This window comes from Plecotus auritus, assembly GCF_963455305.1.
Source record: "Plecotus auritus genome assembly, chromosome: 7".
Classification (NCBI taxonomy): domain Eukaryota; kingdom Metazoa; phylum Chordata; class Mammalia; order Chiroptera; family Vespertilionidae; genus Plecotus; species Plecotus auritus.
The window spans coordinates 101,239,923-101,261,715 of record NC_137774.1 but is presented as its reverse complement, the minus strand read 5'-3'; the positions used below and the strand labels follow the sequence as shown (position 1 = coordinate 101,261,715).

The following is a 21,793-nucleotide window of genomic DNA, read 5'->3' as shown; positions in this document are numbered from 1 at the left end:
GAAATTCCTCTTCCTGAAAGATGAGAAGCTGGTGTCGGTTATGTCTCCAGCAGACCAGATGCCACGCACCCGGGCACAGGGGAACAAGCCTGCTTCTCAAACGGATCCATCTCTGCTGGATGGGATTGTGTGTGGATGGCATTGCGGCCTCATGTACTTTCTGTGGCAAAAAATGTTAATGTCCTAGGGGAAAAATTCTCAATTAAATAAAACATTTTCTCATTTTCTTTAGTTTTCTCCCCCCCCCCTTTTTTTTCTTTTTTTCAACTGGAAGATTTTCTTGAGAGACAAGTTAAAGGTTTATAATTTAGACCACTTAAAAATATTCTCCAGTCCCTGGCAAAAGCCACTCAAATACAGTATTTGATTTTGGAATTTCATCTGACAGTGTGTACTGCTGACTTTAACTGACTGCATTGCATGAACATGGCAATACAAAAGTACTTCACTAAACCAGGTCTGATGGGGTGGTGTCTAATCTGCTTTATTGAGGATTAATATTACAAACCCTAAACTGCATCCATTAAACACAGGCAATTCAATAAGTTTTGACAGCTTTATATACCTGTTATATCACCACCATAATCAAGATATAGAACATTTCATCACCCCCAAAGCTTGCTTATCCCCTTTGTTCCTTCTTCCACCTCCAGCTTCCAGGCAACCCCTGATTTGACTTTCAATCATAGCTTAGTTCGGATTTTATCTAAATGGAATCAGGCAGTAATGTACTCTTTTGTGTCTTGCTTTGTTCAGCATGATGATTCTGAGTTTCATCCATAATGGTGCAAATAACAGCAGTTTTTTCTTTACTGCTGAGTAATGGTCCATTGGATGGTGGAATTACACTTTATCTATTCACAATATTTCACATTGCATTAGTGTTGTTATTATTATTACTAGATGCCTGGTGCATGAAATTTGTGCATGGGGGGGTGGGATGTCCCTCAGCCCAGCCTGCACCCTCTCCAATCTGGGACCCCTCAAGGGATGTCAGACTGCCCGTTTAGGCCCGATCCCACCGGGCATCCCTCTCACAATCCAGGACTGCTGGCTCCCAACTGCTCGCCTGCCTGCCTTCCTGATTGCCCCTAACTGCTTCTGCCTGCCAGCCTGATCACCCCCTAACTACTCTCCTGCCAGCTTGTTTGCCCCTAACTGCCCTCCCCTGCATGCCTGGTCACCCCTAACTGCCCTCCCCTGCAGGCCTAGTACCCCCCAACTGCTCTCCCCTGCATGACTGGGTCCTCCCCAACTGCCCTCCCCTGCAGGCCCGGTCACCCCCAACTTCCCTCCTCTGCCGGCCTAGTCACCCCTAACTGCCCTCCCCTGCTGGCCATCTTGTGGTGGCCATCTTGTGTCCACATGGGGGGCAGGATCTTTGACCACATGGGGGCAGCCATCTTGTTTGTTGGAGTGATGGTCAATCTGCATATTACTCTTTTATTAGATAGAATAATAGGTCTGGTGCACGGGTGGGGGCCAGCTGGTTTGTCCTGAAAGGTGTCCTAGATCAGGGTGGGGGTTCCCTTGGGGCGTGGGGCAGCCTGGGTGGGGGGCCTGTGGAAGTTTTCAGGCCAGCCACACCCCCTGGCGACCCAAGTGGAGGACCTGGTATCTGGGATTTATTTATCTTCTACAATTGAAACTTTGTAGCCTTGAGCGGAGCCAAGCCTTCTGCTCACTCCATGGAAGCAGCCATTTCTGTTGGGATTTATTTATCCTATCTAATAAAAGAGTAATATGCAAATTAACCATCACTCCGCTACGCCCACAAGCCACGCCCACCAGACAATCAGGAGAGAGTATGCAAATTAACCCAACCAAGATGGCTGTGGCCATGGAGCGATCAGGAGGCTTGGATTTCCCTGGTAATGGAGGAAGCCAAGCTTTCCACACACCCTGGCTGGCCTAGGCCTCCTCTCAAGGCTACAAAGTTTCAATTATTGAAGATAAATAAAGCCCAACAAAAATGGCGGCAGCCACAGAGCTGGAGAGAGCAGGAGGCTTGAGTTGCCCCAACAATGGAGGAAGCCAAGCTTTCCACACACCCTGGCTGGCCTAGGCTTCCACTTAAGGCTACAGAGTTTTAATTATGGAAGATAAATAAATCCCAACAAAAATGGCTGCGGCCACGGAGCAAGCAGGAGGCTTGGCTCCACTCAAGGCTACAAAGTTTCAATTATAGAAGATAAATAAATCCCAGATACCAGGGCCTCCACTTGGGTCACCGGGGGGCATGGCCAGCCTGCAAACCACCACAGGCCCCTCACCCAGCTGCTCCATGCTCCAAGGGAACCCCCACCCTGATCCGGGAAACCCTTCAGGGCAAACCAGCTGGCCCCCACCCATGCACCAGGCCTCTATCCTATCTAATAAAAGAGTAATATGCAAATTGACCATCACTCCAACACACAAGATGGCTGCCCCCATGTGGTTAAAGATGGCTGCCCCATGTGGACACAAGATGGCCGCCACAAGATGGCCAGCAGGGGAGGGCAGTTGGGAGGGACCAGGCCTGCAAGGGAGGGCAGTTGGAGGCGACCTGGCCTTCAGGGAAGGGCAGTTGGGGGGGACCCAGCCCTGCAGGGGAGAGTAGTTGGGGGGCATCAGGCCTGCAGGGGAGGGCAGTTAGGGGTGACCAGGCCTGCAGGGGAGGGCAGTTAGGGGCAAACAGGCTGGCAGGGGAGTAGTTAGGCATCAATCAGGCTGGCAGGGGAGTGGTTAGGGGGTAATCAGGCTGGCAGACAGAAGCAGTTAGGGGCAATCAGGACTGCCAGCAGTTGGAAGCCAACAGTCCTGGATTGTGATGTCCAACTGCCCGTTTAGGCCCAATCCCAGTAGGATCCTAGATTGGAGAGGGTGCAGGCTGGGCTGAGGGACACACACCCCCGTGCACGAATTTTGTGCACCAAACCTCTAGTCTTCTATAATTGAAACTTTGTAGCCTTAAGCGGAGGCCAAAGCAGGCCAGGGCTGCAGAAATTTGGCTTCCTCCATCGCCGGGGGCAACCCTAGCCTCCTTCTCTCTCCAGCTCCGTGGCTGCTGCCATTTCTGTTTGGATTTATTTATCTTCTATAATTGAAACTTTGTAGCCTGGCGTGCAGGCCTGGGCCAGCAAGGGCAGGCAGAAAGCTTGGCTTCCTCCATTGCCGGGGAAACCCAAGCTTCCCTCCTGTTCTCTGTGGCTGCAGCCATCTTGGTTGGGTTTATTTGCATATTCACTCCTGATTGGCTTGTGGGCGTAGCGGAGGTACGGTCAATTTGCATATTACTCTTTTATTAGATAGGATCACTTGAGAGTTCTTCAGTCTCTTTCAGTGCAGGCAGAACGAGGTTGTATTTCCTCAATATGAGAGAATCAAGATGTTTTAGTACAGGGGTGGGCAAACTTTTTGACTCGAGGGCCACAATGGGTTCTTAAACTGGACCGGAGGGCTGGGACAAAAGCATGGATGGAGTGTTTGTGTGAACTAATATAAATTCAAAGTAAAGGAGCGGAGGGGAGAGCAAGAGAACCCTCCGCTCTTTCGGCTCCGCGGGCCGGATAGAATAGCTGAACGGGCCGGATCCGGCCCACGGGCCGTAGTTTGCCCACGGCTGTTTTAGTATATGAAAATTATAAATTGCCCCCAGCTTCTTGATCTGATTCCATCTCATGGGTATTAAGTCCTCATCCTTGAACTTGGGTCTCAACAAGATCAAGACACTTTGCATTACTTTTTTAATAGCCCTCTCTCTGCCTGACTTCCACAATAGCACAATACCCCAACATGGTTATTGCTGCTATCTTGTCATAGAAAGTACTTGCTTCTAGTACAAATCCCTACCCAGCCCCTGAGTCATGACTAACTTCTAATGACGTGAGGATGGACCAGCACCAAGGTGGGAAGGTTGGAGGACACAGGAAAGGTGACAACACTGACTATGCTCTCAAGGTCTGGCCACTCCTATTTCAGTCCTATATTGAACAGACTGATTCTTACTTTCACACTTCCTCTAACCAGTTTTTTCACTATGGACTATATAACTTCCATATTAGCATACTAGAGTACTATTGAACAGTTGCTGAATAGATCATGATGTTTGCTTGAGGGAGCACTCACCACATCAGTACAGTTCTACCCACTCAACAAAGCCACTTCAAATATCACCCTCGTCACTGTCTTCTGATCAAAACTCTTCCCCCTTTTCCTGCTTCTGCCTCCCATAGCATTCTGTCTCCCTATCAGGGCACTTACAAATGTTGCCTTCTGATTTAGTAGTTTATTTGTTTGCATTTATTACTAAGGAAAGCTAAGGATTGGGTTTCCCCATAACCTCCAGCATAATGCAGTTGCTATATTCAATTTAAATGCTTGTTGCTAGAAGGAACAGATGAGTAAAATCATGGAGACAGCAAAGTTGAGGAGTGTGGCCTCTCACTTGGGGAATGGAGCTGAGTTTGGTGTGGCTAGCAGACCTGTTTCATGGGGCTAAGGTTGGGCATGAATGAACTCAGTATAAAGTATTTGGCCTTTATTCTGTAGCCATGGGAAACCACAGAAATTTCTGGTGTCACATCAGACAGACCAAGTTTGTGGAGAACACAGTCAAGTGCAGAGGGGAAGGGGGCAGGTGGGAGGCTGAAAATTTATGGTGATTTGTCAGTCCAGCCACAATGGGCAACACAGGACCCAAGGGATGGTTCAATACAGCCGTCCCCCAAATTATCTTTTTGGCTGTCACTTTCAACACATGCTGGCTAATACCATATGGTCCCATTTAGTTATTTGTGAATTTATTTTTGACTAATGCAACCAAGCCAAGAAAACAAGCCTGAACAAAATTAAAATATCTAGAAGAACTATATTTAGATTATCTTATGATAGAAACAGACTCATGCTAAATGCTGTCCTCAGATTATTTTTCCAGGCCCTTGTTACTGCTTTTTAAAGTAATGGAGCAGAATTCTAGGACATCGGTTGAGTTGCATCATGCAAGGATTTAACTGATGCATATTCAGCTGTGCACAGTTGACACAATAAAACAGTGTACTAGAATACTGGTAATATAATTTAAGATACTATTAATATTTTAATTTTACATTGTACTGTTATTTTATGCTATGCAAAGCTGTATTCATCCCTAATATTATTTCCCGTTTCAATTACTAATTATGATACTAAACTGTATTATTATACAAAGCCTTGACTATAATCTTTTATCAGTTATTCAAGGAATTTTCAGAAAGTTACTTGAGCTCCACCTGATTTTTCCATTAACTGCTGATTTCTGCTTAAGTTTTGACTCGAGTTTACTTTAAAAAATTATTCTTATAAAAATGACACAAATTCATCACAAAAACTTAAGCCATTAGGAAAGTATCAAAATTAGCATAAAATTACCCCCAAATTAGTTTGACCTTAGTGAATATCATTCCAAACACAGCTCTGTGTAGACAAACATCTATAATAATAAAAGTGTAATATGCTAATTAGACCGACGTCCTTCTGGACAACCTTCTGGACGAAGCCGGGGCTGTGAGGGAAGCCCGGGTCCTGGGTGCCAGGGGGAAGGAAGGCCTAGTCTTGCATGAATTTCGAGCATCGGGCCTCTACAATATAAATAAAGATATACAGATATTTTCATAGAAGTGAGCTCATTGTATCCAAGTTATTATTAATAGATATTGTATTTTATTTTACTTGAATTTGACAAAAAGAAATCAGTATAATTAATGATATTGCAGAACCTCAGAAAAATATTTCTTCACTAAAAATAATAGTTTTTAAAGGACCCACCAAAGTTAAAAAAAAAAACAAAGATAAATTATTAAACTTTTAACTCCATGCTTTAATTTTATATTGCTTTAATTGACTGATGGCCATGAGAGGTCTAAAGAACTTAGTATCATTAAAATCTTTGTACCTCTCCTTCCCTTGCCATTTTTTATAAGCATTTTTATTGGTCAAGGTGTGTTTCTTTTATATTCTCTAACCATAATTTCTGGATGACTATAGAAATTATAGTCATCTTGCCTTGTTATATATTTAAATGAATTCATTGGCAGTCTTACAGTCCACAGCTTCAATATTTCTGAGCTTTTTTGTTGTTGTTTAATCTCTCGATTGCTTATATTTTATTAATTGATGTTTTTATAAAGAGGATTGGAAGTAGAGTGATTATATAATTTATTGACTAAATAGGAACAGTTTAGAGAATAAATGACAATGGGTATAATAGGGACTGTTTTCGGCAAAACAAAACTTAAGATAACCCTAAAGCAAGAAGTGGTGTATTTCATAAATTCTTGAGGCATTTAAATAGTCCCAAATGGCTCCTTATATAAAGGACCATCTATTTGGGGGAAAAAAAAATGTCTCTGACTAATGCCCAACAGCTCACTTCCTATGGTTAATGGATGAGTTTTATAGAGTCTACCAATTATTCAAAATTTTATCCATAATTCTATATACATGTGTATTTTTCTGAGGAGATGATCATAGCCATCAGAATTTCAAAGGGGCATATTGCCCAGAATTATCACTTACTAATATGTATTTCACATCAGATTTTCAAAAAGCTACATCCTCTAATCATATTCTCCTAACTCTCCTGTAAATAATATTGCACAACTATAATTTCACACTATTAGTACTTAGTATGTATTATGGGATTAATACAAGAAATGACCAAATGCAGTGTGTTTCTGATCTTTTGTAAAACTGTTAGTAGTGACTTACATTTAAAAAAAATATTTTTTATTGTTTTTGTTAATCCTCACCCCAGGATATTTTTCCATTGATTTTTGGAGAGAGTAGAAGGGAGGGGGAGAGACAGACACATGGATTGATAGCTTCCTGCACACGCCCCTACCAGGTCCAGGGACCAAGCCTGCAACCAAGGTACATGCCCTTGACTGGAATCAAACCTGGGATCCTTCAGTGTGCGGGTCGATGCTCTGTCCACTGAGCAAAACCAGCTAGGGCATGACTTCCATTTTAGTTTTAGTTTCAATATCTCCTTTGTTAAGACTCATGCAATAATAGTTAATGTTAGAAATATTTTTTCCCTTCTAACCAATTGTTTTACTTCCTCTGTATGCTCTATTTGCTATTGAGTTGTGTAGGTCAGTGGGTTCCTTTCAGCCTGAGTTATCAGGGAGGTCAGCAAGAGCTGATTGAAATAGGCATCCTGGTCTAGTTTTATGGAACTATGACCATTCTTCTCCCAGGAATACCTCCTTTAAGGTTGTTCACCACACCACCCTCTTTTCTCGGTCCTTATTCTTTTCCCCTTGCTTTAATGGTGGTACTATCGCTGTTTGTTTTAAATTGTAAAAATGAATGGATGAATGACACTAAGGAAGAGAAAAGTTGTTAAATGTTCAGTTCCCTTTGCATTGCTCAGTCCCAGCCTGAAAGATTGAACATGTGGGGTTCCTGACAGAGAAAAGACATTAACAAAAAGAAAAAAAAAAATGTGCATAGAACATGAAATGATAATTCCAATAGGGGCCAGCAAAATGATTGGAAACATATGAAAATTACTGGATTCAAGTTAAAAGAAATGCACACATGAAAGCTCTCCCTCAAGTGTTCAAGTGCCCCGTCTGTATCCAGCCTAAACAGAACTTGCCAGGAAACTGCGGAGTAACCGCACGTGGTCCCCCTCCTCCCATAAAACAGTTTACACCTGAAGTAGCTCTGATGGAGATTCAGAGATCCACTTTTCAAAAAATCTTTCACCTCAGTGTTTTAATAGTGCCTCTACCCTCCAATATCTGAAATGTTGACAGGAAAGCTGTGGATGGAATCTTTGACTCTGCAGAAACTTCGGACTTATCAGCTTCCCCTTTGCCTTCCTGTGATTACACTTTCCTGGAGTTGGCAGGCCCGGCAAGGTCCGGTGTGGACAGGTCCTTGGGCAAACCTCCCGCGGCCCGGCCTTGCTCTGCGAGGCCCTGTCACATGAGCACAGGAGCCAGGAAAGGCCTCTGCCCCTCCCGCCGGCTTAGGGTCTCCTCTTCCCGTCTTCTCCACCCCCCCACATCCGCTTCCCTCTGAAAGCTGGACAGAGAGACTGAAGGGTAAAACTTGGCAGTTGGGGTACTGGCAATAACCACAAGTTGGAGCTTGTTCCGTTTTCCCTGGAAATTTCAGGCTGACGATTGTGAAATTAACGGACAAACAGAAGAGGGTCTCTTATCTCCGTTCAGACCCACAGGGATGCATTTTTCTCTGCGGCTGTGCCTGGGCTGCTTGCGCTTCCCCAGAGCATGGGTTAGGAGTGAGATGTCTAAAACCTAAGAGTATGGAATATGTTGCAGGTTCAACTGCAGTTCAACCACAAATGCAGAGCACGCGGCATGCTTTGGAAAATATAATATGGAACATCTCAGCCTTTTTATGGTATTAATTTTCTCCCACATCCCTTTAAGTTATTTTGTGTGTATCTTCTGGCCTCTGTGTCTGCCTCTTTTCTTCTAATTTTTCCTTCTAAAAGAAACCTCCTGACAATGTGACATGAATGCCTTCATTTATGACCCATGCCATTTATTTTGCTTATACGCTTGGTTAAATGCTGAATTTGTCTCATACTTTCCATAGGGAATTTTAACAAATCCATTATCCTCAAAGCAAAAATAATAACTTTTCCTTTTTAAGCCAAAAAGCCTGAATTTAATTAACGTTTCAAGTAAATAAATATGTAAAACATAGTAAGGAACTTTTGGATATTTCTAAAATTATTGCTTCTGCTTTATCCTTTCTCTTAAGTCTTGAATTCCACTAATATTTTTAATTCACATTTTAAATGTTAGATGCTACATGGCTAATAACAAGGAAGGACTGGCATTTAGTTACTTTGATGAATGCAACCTAGTACCATAATGCAATACAGAATAATAGAGTAAAATTTTTCTACCTCAAATTAATGTGCTTTAAAAAAACAACAACTTAGATCCGCAAATGAGTAACTCCATGTTCCATTTTGCTTGGTCTAAATTAATGGTGGATCTACTCACCCATAATCTGTTGTTTCTGCTTGGCTATGCAGACATCATGTATGTACTTTCTTCTGCTTTTAATCTTCTTCTGTGCTTTCTGCACTGCAGGTGTAACCTCCAACAATCTTAGTGTAAAGCAGGCTAATTCTAAAACACACACACACATTTTACCATGTTTTATTTCCCCAGGAAGATCACACCACCAAATTAGTTTCTGCTTTCATGCCATCCAGTGCTACTTAAGAACATATTGGAAAAGGTCCTTTAATTCCACTATAATTTCTTGCAGCTCAACATAACTGGGTCTTTTCCATTACTAGGTGAGTATTCTTCCCTAATTAAATCACATTACATTCCTCGCAGGGCCTAATCCTAGTATTTTTCACTATTCAGTTTTCCAGAATTTGAATCTCTTTATTCTCTGAAGATTGCTCTGCCTCATCCTTAGAAAACTAAGTCCACCTTATGTGAGCTCCATGAGTGCCTCCCTTCTCTACAACAACCTTCCATAACTTCATCTATTTCCTCCCCTGCCTGGGAGGCTGCCATTTCCCATTACACCTTTGATTACAACTCCTCCTGCCTCCTCTGAGGCCTTTTCAAAATTGATTATCCCTTTCCTCTTAGGCCTGCATTCTCTCTTTCTGTCAAACATACTCCTATCCTAAAAACAACAACACAAATTCTTCCTCAATGGTACTTAACTCTCAGATTTCCTCTCTGAAAACTTTTTCGACGTACTATATATTCCTCTTCTCCTTGATCTGCTGTTTACCTCCTAAAAATTTAGTTTTTATTCTTATATCCATTGCAACTGAACTCTCGAAAGTCACTGATTTGTAATCTATTGGGAACCAAATCTATCTTTTTCAACCACCCTTCCTCTCTGTAGTATTTGACAAAGTAGCATTTGACACCGTCTTTCTGGAATCCAAAAGTGTTTCCAGAATTCTGGATGGAGTCTTTTATCTCCATTCCCTGTTACTTGAACTGCAAACTTGAACCTTTATGTCTTTCTCTTGCTCAATCTCCTTACCGTAGATATTCACCCAAGAATTTTTCTCCAAACTCTATATGCTCCTTTTCTGGAATTTTCATGGTATTAGATGTCTTTTCTGTGTGAACAGCGCCGGAGCTCACTAGTCCTGAATTACAGGCCTCTATTTCCAGTTTAGGCTGGATTTATTCACATTTAAATTCTATCATTATGTCAAATGCAACAGGTCCAGAACAGGTTCTATTTTTTTCTCCTTCCCCAACCTGCCTTTCTTGACTTCCCCCTTTCAGGAAGTCACACCATCGTCTTCCTAGTTACCTAGGATAAAACGTTGGCATTCTCTTGGACCATGATTTCCTTATCCCCAAAGCCACAGGAGTTCAAGCTCTCAGCGATGTGCTGCCCTGATGGCCTATTTAGATACATTACAACCAGACTAACTTTAAGTGCAGTTATAGGTTATTTCCCTGCTTAACAGTTTCCTGTCATTTTTGTTGTTGTTTTTTGTGTTTTTTTTTTAATATTTTATTGATTTTTTTACAGAGAGGAAGGGAGAGGGATAGAGAGTTAGAAACATCGATGAGAGAGAAACATCGATCAGCTGCCTCCTGCACACCTCCCACTGGGGATGTGCCCGCAACCAAGGTACGTGCCCTTGACCGGAATCAAACCTGGGACCTTTCAGTCCGCAGGCCGACGCTCTATCCACTGAGCCAAACCGGTTTCAGCTCATTTTGGTTTTCTTGAATAATTTTTACCTGCTTTCATCTCTCAGCTTTAATTTCCCATATATTTACGCATGCTGCCCACCTCTAGGTTCTTTAACATAGAATTATTTTCAATAATTATTTTAAGTATTAATTAAAATAATTATTTTTAAATAAGTATTTAAAAACGCTGATAATCACAATATGTAAGCTATGCCTTGATCTGGTTATGCTTAAGATCTCATGGATCCTAATTTCTGTGTGTGTGTGCATGGGCACATGCTTTATAATTTTGATTGAATGCTGGACATTGTAAGATTCTGAGGTAAATTATACTTATGCCCAGAAATGAGTATGCCTCTTCTGTCAGGCTGTGAGTATAAGTAGTTGTCAATGTAGTCTGTAATTTAGCAGGGCTTGGACCTGGTCTTGGCTTTAGTTATGTTCTGTGCACTACCGCCTTTAAATTCCCCCACTGGTAGACTGCCCTGTCTTGCACTTAGTGTAAGGCCTGGAGCCAAAGGGCTTCTCCCCGTTCTCCTGCTGCACTCTCAGACCCTGGTGGACCCTGCATGCCTGCAACAGAAAGGGAGTCCTCTTATTGTCACTCATCTCCCAGCAGTAAACTGCTCTTACTTGGTACTCAGTACAAGGCCTAATTCTTTAACGCTACCCTCAGATTTAGGCAGGCCCTGAGTTCTAGTCTTAGTGATGGTTTCTCTCAATGCTCCTGCCTCTCTCCAGCATTAGCTGGTCACCTCCTGTTACTGGGTGTAAGACCTCCTGGGTAGGGGAGAGAGGTTCTGGTCATCTGTCCTTCCCCTTTATGAAGCAGACAACTGCTGTCAGGACTCACGTAAAGTTGGAGTGTGGGAGGTTTTCTCTTGGTTCTGCTGATCCACCATCAAACTTAGGCAATTCCTTTAGTTCATTAATTTATCTTGCAACTCAAAGTCTCCATGGCCTCAAAAATTATGATTCTGTAGGTTATCTGGATTGTTTGGAAGCAATGTTTCTTATTTTATTTTATTATTTTATTTTATTTTATTATTGTTTAAAGTATTACAAATAGTAGTACATATGTATCCTTTTTCCCCCATTGACCTCCCACCGGCCTCCCCTACTCCCCGGCACATGCCCTAACACCCTCCCCCGCCAATGTCTGTGTCCATTGGTTATCCTTATTCTTGTAACTTTCAATAGAAGTAGAAGATCCCTAGTGCATTTTACCTTCACTCTTCCTTAGATTTCATTCTCTTAGAAACAAATGCTAAGAAAAGGATTTGAGTTCAAGTACTTTTTTGGGAGGTAATCTCAGGAAACCCCAGTAAAGTAGTGGGAGGAGAGACAGGGAAGAGAAGAAAGCCTAGATAGTGTATTAATGAACAATTGAGATGCAATCCCAGTGGGGGCTTCTGGAAGACTGTCTGGAATTAGCCTGAGGGAGGAAGCTGGGTATACATCCACTAACTTCCACCTGTAACTGAGTTGCTATTCTGCCTGTGGGTGGCGCCTACTCCATGTCAAAAATGGCAGAGAATCCCAGGAACTTGTAGTACCAAGTTGTTTACACGAGAGAATGTGGGCAGCATAACACTGTTATAAACTCTCCAATGACACATTATTTCTCATATATATTGGGGTACTAGAGTCTGATGTTTTTGAGAGGATGATTCATACCTAATTTATCATTGTATTCTCCCATCATGGAGAATAGTCAGAAGACAATATTTATTAAATGGAAAAAATATATTTTATCAAGTACCAATATGTAAAATTATGCTTAGCTCATCTTTATTTTCTATCCTCCTCTCAAACCCACAACCTCACTTGACCCCAACCACTCAGAAAACATAACTTGGTTCTCTTAATTTTCAAGAAGGTGAACTTTAACAGACTGATTGGAATTTTTTAAAAAACATTGATTTTCTAGCTAATTTGAATGTATAATAAATGTAATTTCCACATTTTATAATTTTAAAATATAATTTCCTAAACATTATCTAATAGAAATTTTCTATTATTTGTAGCCAGCAATGATTAGGCGTCCACCAACAATCATTTGCTACATTTGTGGTCGTGAATATGGAACAAAATCGATTGCCATCCATGAGCCACAATGTCTGAAAAAATGGCATAATGAAAACAACTTGCTGCCTAAAGAGTTAAGGAGACCAGAACCTAAGAAACCTGAAGTCAGGACCATTAGTGGTAAGTTTTTGGGTGAAAAGACTTGGGTACATAAGGGGAGACATTTCTCTCTAAACCTGTAAGAGTAGAGATATTCTTTTCTCTCTTGTTCACACAACTAAAATCAGCAATATTTACTGTCCTGGCTACAGTTGAATAGGAAAAAATAGTTCTGGAATGCCTGCCCAAAGTGTTGCCCACAGATGTTGAGACATAAAGACACAATGTCTTGGCAAAACTGCACAAGGAGAGGGACCCGCTGGAATTTACATCTTTCTCAAAAGTTACTTTCATATGTTATCAAACATAATATTTAAAAACAATGAAGCTTAAAAAAACACACCTTTGGGGCCATCTGGTGAATGTTTGCAAATATGAATGCATCTTAGAGTTTGTAGAACAGAAGTACCAAACTCAAATGCTTACAGAGTCCACTAATCAGGTTCCAAAATGGAATAAGTTGGTCCAGGTATGAAAAGAGGGACAGTGAAGACTATGGGAGCTGGAAAGCACTAGCTTCCTCTGAAGTAGGCAGCTGTTGCCCGGTTTCAGCTTGTGCTATCATTAAGAAATTTAGCACAGTAGGGTCATGCCTTTCAAAAATACAAAAGAAACGGGAAATCTAGACATCCACATCTAGATTTATGAAATATCCACATCTTTAAAACTTTACCGTTAGTACTTTGTTAAGCAGTGCACAAGCCAAATGAAACTGGAACTCCATACACTACCATGTGTGGCCTTGTTACAGAAACTTATGCATATTCTGTTAGGGTATGAGAATAAAGTAGTTCAGAGAGTATTTTTACCATATAAGCTCTGACTTTCTCATTTCTACCGTTGTCATATTCTCAGTTGATCCTCTAACTCCCCTCAAAAGAGTATCATTCTTGGTTTTAAGAGGAGTATTATTCAGTTCCTTCATTCTCCTTAAGTAGCCATAGATTTCCAGAGCTGGAAGGTACCTTGGAGGTTATTTAGTATCATTTAGTCTAAAGCAGTGGTCGGCAAACCGCAGCTCGTGAGCCATATGCGGCCCTTTGGCCCCTTGAGTGTGGCTCTTCCACAAAATACCACATGTGGGTGCGCACGTACAGTGCGATTGAAACTTCATGGCCCATGCGCAGAAGTCAGTTTTCAGCTCTCAAAAAAATTTCAATCGTTGTACTGTGGATATTTGGCTCTGTTGACTAATGAGTTTGCCGACCACTGATCTAAAGCACTCCTATTAGAGATGTCACCTAAAAGAGTTTTTAACGACCCACACAATGGAATTTAGATTATCATAATAAAGTTCTAGATGCTTCTAGAATTCAACTTTTCACAGTTCTTGTTAGAGAGGATCTCTGAGTAGAGAAGGGAAAAAAACTCAAGATGAAAATTAGAGCATTTGCATACAAAGAGATTGTTTGCCTCATTGAAGCTCTCGCCCAGCAATTCTCATTTGATATCAAAAATGTGTTTTGTTCACTTCCAATCTTTATCACTTTCTCTGCTTTGAACATAATTATCACAAGTCTAGAAGAGGTGCAAGAAATGACCATTTTGAAAGCCCTGGTGGGTTCATTCATCTGTTATTGTTGGAAAAATTAGACCCTTCAACCACACCCCCTGTGATTTTCCGTTGACCTTGGGTTATTTTTATTTCTGAAGGTGTCTTTCCTTTCTAGGCCAAAAGAATTCCCATGACCACTTCCACCCGATGGAGTTACTGTAGCCATAGAGTTCAAATAACCCTTCCTACAGATCCAAAGTCAGAGCCCGATGCAAACACTGTGAGAGATGTGATGAGTCATCTGACAATGAATACTCGGGAATTTTTAGTCCATTTTAAACCTTATGAGTAAGAAGAAAGTCAGTGCCATTATTTTTGCAACCGTTTTCAAAGCACTGAAAAACACTTTCATATCCTATGTAGAAATTGACACTTGCTTTATCCAAAGGAGAAATACTAGATTTGCTGGATTTTAATTTTCCATGAAGAAAAGAAACCAATAATTGAAGTAGGCATGTTAAGGAATCTGAAGTTTGCTATGGAGATAGAAATCATCTGAGAATTGCCTGGGCTTTAACGAGGAAATATATGCTATGAAAATGAGGAAAACTATGTTATATATTTTTGAGGGCCTGGCTACACTTTGGGGGCCTATTTTGGGAGATTTTAAGACATAATCAATTTAATGTACTAAAGTAGTTCTATTTAAATAAGGTTCATTAAAGCTAAATCCCACACTGTTTCTCTAAAATAAAGCCATATGCCTTTTTCCTATGCTCTGCCAATGAAGATTGTACATCTTTCAGCTGTCTTCTTTGTTTTCCTAAGGGCACTTCTTTTCGTCAGATTAACTATTCTGTTTGCATTCTTCACTTTAATTACTTAAAGAATCTCTGAGTTTATGGCCTTAAAGAGATGATAAATGTTTATGATATAATTTATCTTAAATTCACTCGTGACTGTCAGTGTTGGCCTCTAAAAACATTCCACTGAAGGATTACGGAAGAAGAAAATACAAATACATGTTCTCTTTCCTTTGTAAGTTTATATTTAGAGTCAACTGAAAAAAAAGTCAAAAGTTATATTTGCAACATAATAATGTGTAAACAAAGATGTTAATAATTAGTACAGAATGCATATCGTAACACATAAAACAATGTCTTTCCCTTTTTAAAATCCAGGGAGCAAAAAGTCTCTGGTTCATAGCAAACTTTCCTCAACCCTTGAGTGAACAGAACTTTTTTTTGGCCAAAGTAATATAACTTGTTTAAAAGCCTCAGTCAACAGGTATTTCCTGAAAATATTTTCCATAAAAAGTAGAATATGGTTCTCCACAATGAAAACGGATCCATTTTACCATTTTCTTTTCCTTTTCTTTCTTTTTTTTTCTTTAACTTCCCAGCCAAAGGTTTCTATGATCTCGATTCCTTAAATGAAGCTGCTTGGAGAAGTGCCCAGAGCCAGTTGGTTCCCTGCAATATTTGTGGGCGTACCTTCCTGCCAGACAGACTGATTGTTCACCAACGATCCTGTAAACCAAAAGTCACCAAGTAAAGCCCTTTCTCTCTGTGAAAGTGTTACAGGAATGAATCCTTTTGAAAGAGATCTGGGTGTGGTGAGAAGGAGGAGAAGTTGGTGAGGAGAGGAACAATGGAAATTGGAATGAATCGAAGTCCTAGCACTGGAAGCCCCCTGCTTTGGTGGCACACGCGTAATCACTGTGCGGTGGGCAAATGCTTGCGCATGTCACACTGGTGTCAGGCAGAATCACAAGTGGGCCGCCCTTCCTCAGACCTGGCACTTTTGTCTCAAGGAAATTTCAGAGCCAACTGTTACCATCTTCCCCCCACTCTGTTTCCCTGAGTGAGAGTTTGAACCTCGCAATCAGGACTATTATTCAGTGAACAGAGGCTTTGGGTAGCGATTTCAGGCAACTCCTTACTCCCAAGGAAAGCTGGACTCCTTCCCAATCCTGTGCTAACTGAAATAACATGCCACTCCCTGCTCCCTTGGATCCAGGGAAGTGTTTTTAATTGAGCTGTTGATTTGGAATCTTCTTTTCTCTAGGAGATCATTCAACAGGAGAGACATTCAAAAAAGGGCTGAGCACTTCTAATACTGGAACCATATCTAACGCATATTCTCTTACTAAAAGTGAGAAATGCAACAGGGAAATTTCAGAACCAGTGCCAGCCTCAGATGTCAGGAGATTGCTCAAGTGCGATTCATCAAATGGGTGGAGCCCCTTCCTTCTATAGGAGAAGTCCAGCGAGAGTTCTCATGCCCTCATAGGGGCTTAGAGGTGTTTTATTGTTGAGTCCTAAATTCCTGCCAGGAAGTGCTGTGCCTCCCCACCCAAGTCCATGCACAGTAAGTGGGTTGTGAGACTGCCCTGTGTTTTCGAGTCTTTGAATGTGTATTCAGAGAGGCAGGGCTCTCCGGGGAGGAGGCCAGGGCCAGGGCGCTGCTCTGCCCAGGAAATTCTGCTCCCCCAGGCAGCACTGCTTCGTCTGGACTCCCAGCAGCTTTGCTTGAGATCTTTGTTCATTTTGTGGCTGAATTTCAGGGCCATTCTGCATTTGCTGGGTTCCTGCAAGCTTGCATTCATGACCGTACATAGCACAGTTAGCCCCCGACCATAACATTATCGTCTTGTGAAAGACATAGCATTTAATGACTCACAGTGAATGGTTTAGTCTTGCTAACAAAAGCAACAACATTTAATACATAGTCATTGTACTGTGGATTAGTGCTTCCTATGCATCAGATTACGTATATCTCACATCCGCCCTACATGTAGGTATCCTTAGTTTACACATGAGGAAACTGATACTTAGACTAAACAGTCTTCCCGGGTCACACTGAGCTTGAGTTCAGGGATGGAACAGGAAAGCAAACTCAGAACTGTTGGAATTCCAAACCCATAAGCTCATCCATTTCCACTTATAGGCTAGATACCATCATTAATTATACTAATTAGACTCACACAAATGAGCTGACAAAGGTGAAAAGTTTTGTACAATGTTTAGTAACTCAGGCAAATGGGAATGTTAGCATACCTACAGTGTGCCTGCCGGTCTGGATTTATCCTAAACAGAGGTAAAGACAAACATTTGAACAGTGTGGTGTTCCAAAAGACAATTCTGCATTCTGCTAACGTTCAAAGTCAAGGAGCAAGGAAGGAAAGGAAAACTTCTGGCCTCCACTTGGAAATGAGTTGCCACTCAGGGTTTTATGAAGAGACTCTGGGGCACTTTGCTTTCACAGCACGACAGAAAATAAATATATAAAACGAAACGACTTTATCTGGAGGAATGATCAAGCCTGTGAGTTCTTGAAGTGGTGGGAAAAGATGAGCTTCTGTAGGAACTGTGACGTCCAAGGAACCCGTGAGCCAGCGTGAGGGCCACCCCACCCGCCAGCAAATGTTCCGCGGAATTAAATCTAGAGCAAGCTCCCTTCCAAGTCCTACCCAGGCCAACCCTACTGAGCGTCCGAGACCAGGTACGTTCAGGGTGGGATGGCTCTAGCTGTGTGCTGTGGAAGCAGTGAAGACAGGAGGAAGGAGACTGGTGTTTCGGTGGGGGGGGGGGGGTGGGGCGGGTGGGGGGTTCCCAGCCACAGGGAGCTTATGGGCAGCCCAGTGAGGTTGATGCTGTTTTTAGCATAAGAATTACATGGAGTTTCTGTCCTGGATTGTTCTAAATCCTGGGGCTATGCTGGCCGCTGCCCCCTGAGGGAGACACAGTCAGTGGTGTTCCCCAGTTTGGCCTGGACTTGCCAGCAGATAGCACCACAGGCCCCATCGGAGTCTCTGCTTATGGGGCTCTGGCACCCACAGCGGCTGCTGTTTGCACACGTACTGCCTTTCCTGGAAGTCAAAAAAATAATAGTAATACAAGATCAGTAAATCTAGAGCAAGCTCAGTTGTAAGGACATCAGTCTAAGAGTTCCCACCATTATCAAGGCGAGTCATCAAAGTCCCTCTAATAGGACAGAGTTCATCTGCTCTCTGCCAACTGCCCTCACCGCAGTCAGCTCACACCTGTGCAGAGCTGTGTACTTTCAAAAGGAAATAATTTTGTTAACAATGGTTGGCACCTCCAGGAGCCATGACTTTGAACCTTTTCATGGTTCCCATAGATACTCTCCTAAAGGATGAAGAGCAGGTACTAGAATCTAGTAACTAGATGAAGGTATTGGAGTTCTTACCCTCACCCAGGCAGTTACTGATCTGGGCCGTAATGTTATTCCAGACACCAAACACCTCTTTTCCCTCTGTTAACTGGTGCTGCACAATCTTGAATTCCCCTCTAGCTGAGGTTATGGGAAGAATTTCAGGACTTTTTGATGCTCATTTTGCACATTGACTTCACATCAAAGATGAGGGCCTGTCCTATCAGAAGGGACCACTGGGGACAGAACAAGCATGTCCTGGGAATGGGAGCGAAAAGAAAGAATCTGCTGTGAGCAGCAGGGAAATCGGTTAGCGCTCCCAACAAGAGGTTTCCCGACAGCCTTATCAAGCAGCCTTGGAAGTGTTTCCAAATGGGGTCCCAGTGTTTCCAAGAATGGCTCCCAGACGACACTGCCTCAGTCTGGGGAATACCGGCCCGAGTCCTTCATGGTAAAGAAGCTGCTACTGTCAAGCAGACCCTTTTCTGAGCAGGGAAGAAACCGAGGGCAGACATGCCAAGTCCTGTACCCCCTTGGTCCTTCTGTACTTGTCTGCTTCTGACATTAGTAGCATTTTTTCTTTGCACCCTTGTCTAAACCAACAACTCATATGGCTTTAATCCGGTATCAGATTAAAGGGCAGGAAGTTTGGCCCTCTTCCTTTCCCAATGCTGAGGGGTCCATTCCCTCCTCTGGCGACAGTCCATCTTCTTTTACCATTGACTACTTTCCTACTGACTCACTTTCTGGCCCACAGGAACTGCTGTGCCTGTTTCTGCCCTGCCCACTCTGTGTGCACTATGACCAGAAATGAAGAGGAAAAAAAAAATAAGATTTTCCTGCACTTGGAAGAAACAGCACAAATGAAAAGCAGTCAAGTTTCTAGTGGGGGCCAAACTGGGTGCTATAGGAAGAATGTACACCAGGAAAAACATTAAGTCATCACAGGATGGTACATCTTTATGCTTAGCTCTTTTTAAAAAATATTTTTTTAATTAATTTCATAGAGGAAAGGAGAGGGAAAGAGAGATAGAAACATCAATGATGAGAGAGAATCATTGATTGGTTGCCTCCTGCACGCCCCCTACTGGGGATCTAGCCCGCAACCCTGGAACGTGCTCTTGACCGGAATCGAACCCAGGACCTTTCAGTCCACAGGTTAACGCTCTATCCACTGAACCAAACTAGCCAGGGCTATGCTTAGCTCTTTTAGTATTTTGTTACAAAAATGTTTAAGTAGATATACTCAGAAGGAAAAGTCTTATGTTCTCTACACCCAGACAAACTTAGTTTCTGACATTTCCCTAGGATTGGATTTGAATGGTTTACATTTCAAATACTACTCTTATACAGAGGAAGATGGAGGTGCCAGGGACAGGTGCTGAATGTCCTCATCGTGTCGTTTAGTTCTACTGCTAGAAACAAGACACTAAGCCAGCATGCATTTACATCAGCTGCAAGTGTGGTAAAGAAGCCTGACCTAGGCATCATGAGGGCTGGGTCTTCTCATTGATTCACACTGATCACCCTAAAGGCCAAGCTTTTTCAGATGATTCATAGTTGAGAATGTGTTCGACAAAAGAATGGCCCTCAAGGATGTTGATGCCCTAGTCTCCAGAACTTGTGACTGTGTTGCCTTGCATGGTAAAGAGACTCTGCAGATGTGGTTAAGGTGATGGGCCTTATAATGGGAAGAGAATCTGGGATTACCTGGATGGGCCCAATGTGATATAATGAGTCCTTACAAGAAGAATAAGAAAAAAAAAGAGAGAGAGAAAGAAGAAGAAGAAGGAAAAATAGGGGCGAGAGAGATGGCAGCATATAAAGGGTTTAAAACCCTGTTGTTGGTCCTGAAATGTAGGGAACTAAGTGCAAGGACCCGAGAGAAGCCTCCAGGAGTTAAGGGCAGCCTCAGCAGATTACCAGCAAGGAGACTGGAACCTCAGTCCTATAACCACAAGGAACTGGATTCTGCCAACAACCCCAATGAGTAAGGAGCCTTCGGGAAGAAATGCAGCCCTGCCAACAACTTGTTTTTATATGTTGAATCCAGGGTTGAACTTCTGACCTTCAGAACCATAACTAAGTAAATGTTTGGTGTTTAAGTTACTAAGTTTGTAGTAATTTGTTATGGCAGCAACAGACAACTAAAAAAGAAGCATCTATGTGGCATAGGGTAGGACCAATACAATTTTCTATTGATCAGGGAAGTAGAGCCCTCAGCTCCCTGAGGGACACTGGCCACCTCCACTGCTGGCATTAGTGAGGGGGCACCATAGCCAACATGCAATAGGGGCAGTGGGCCCAAGATTTGCTACCCCTGAATACATAGCTATCGCCCAGCATGTACAAATGTGGATGCAGATAGTTAATGTTATGTTTAATTATTGTAATTTTAATGTTCTGTTAATATTTTTAACCATAAAATGGATTCTGTAATATGTACATACTTGTTTTAAAAAGAATGAATGGACAAATGCAGTTGAATTATTTGATGATTGACTTTTGGTGCCAGTGACTCCATGGCCTTGCCCTGCCCATCTGTCTGTCCTTTTCATGAGCTACGGAAGGAAAATAGGGGCATAGGCTAAAGTAGTAGGTAATTAGAGGAATCTCTCAGTAAGGTATTGACTGAAAATAGTCAAAATACCCAAATTCTGAAAGTGCAGATACAGTGTGAGCAAATCCCAATGTCATGATTTTCACCAGGGCTTTCCTGAGGGGCCATGTGCACATCTATAAATATGCTGGACCATCAAAATGACTTGCTTAAAGTGTAGAGAAAGGGTGGGCCAAAGCACCTGATCTAAGGACCATAATCCAGCAAATTATCAAGAAAAGTTTGCTTTCAATGTCTTCGTCTCCCCTCTTTGAACCTTCTGGCCTTCCCCTTCACTCGTCAAGGTTTGTCCAGGGCCCCACCTTCCACTGACTACTGCCCAGACTTCTGTTTCTTTTGGAAACAGATATTTCCATCCTCCAGATATCTCTCCATCTCTCCCAACCTTCCCTTCAACATTTCTCTGCCTGGGTCTCTTTCTCTGCTCTTCATTAGGTATTTCATGAGAGATAAATGTAAGAAAGTCATCTACATTAAGGGGGTTTATGGATGACAGTGGTTTAATCTTTTCAGATGATACAGTTGTTTTAAAAGAAGTTTCTTAGAAGTAGTATGTCTTTATCCAAAATAATGAAACCTACATGGTGAAATGGAAGTCAAGAAGGCATGGGGAGTGGG

The 21,793-nt window shown here is 42.2% G+C and overlaps 1 protein-coding gene across 1 annotated transcript in view; it reads left to right on the top strand.

Moving 5' to 3' along the window:
* The window catches only part of LOC308255123 (zinc finger protein 474-like), a 70,150-nt gene extending 49,850 nt beyond the window's left edge, over positions 1 to 20,300 (top strand). The window contains exons 3-5 of the mRNA XM_080682087.1: positions 12,725 to 12,905; positions 15,782 to 17,883; positions 19,313 to 20,300. Of these exons, the coding sequence (XP_080538213.1) occupies positions 12,725 to 12,905; positions 15,782 to 15,933 (333 nt within the window). The 3' untranslated portion in view covers positions 15,934 to 17,883; positions 19,313 to 20,300. The remainder of the gene's footprint in view (positions 1 to 12,724; positions 12,906 to 15,781; positions 17,884 to 19,312) is intronic.
* Positions 20,301 to 21,793: the final 1,493 nt, after the last annotated feature.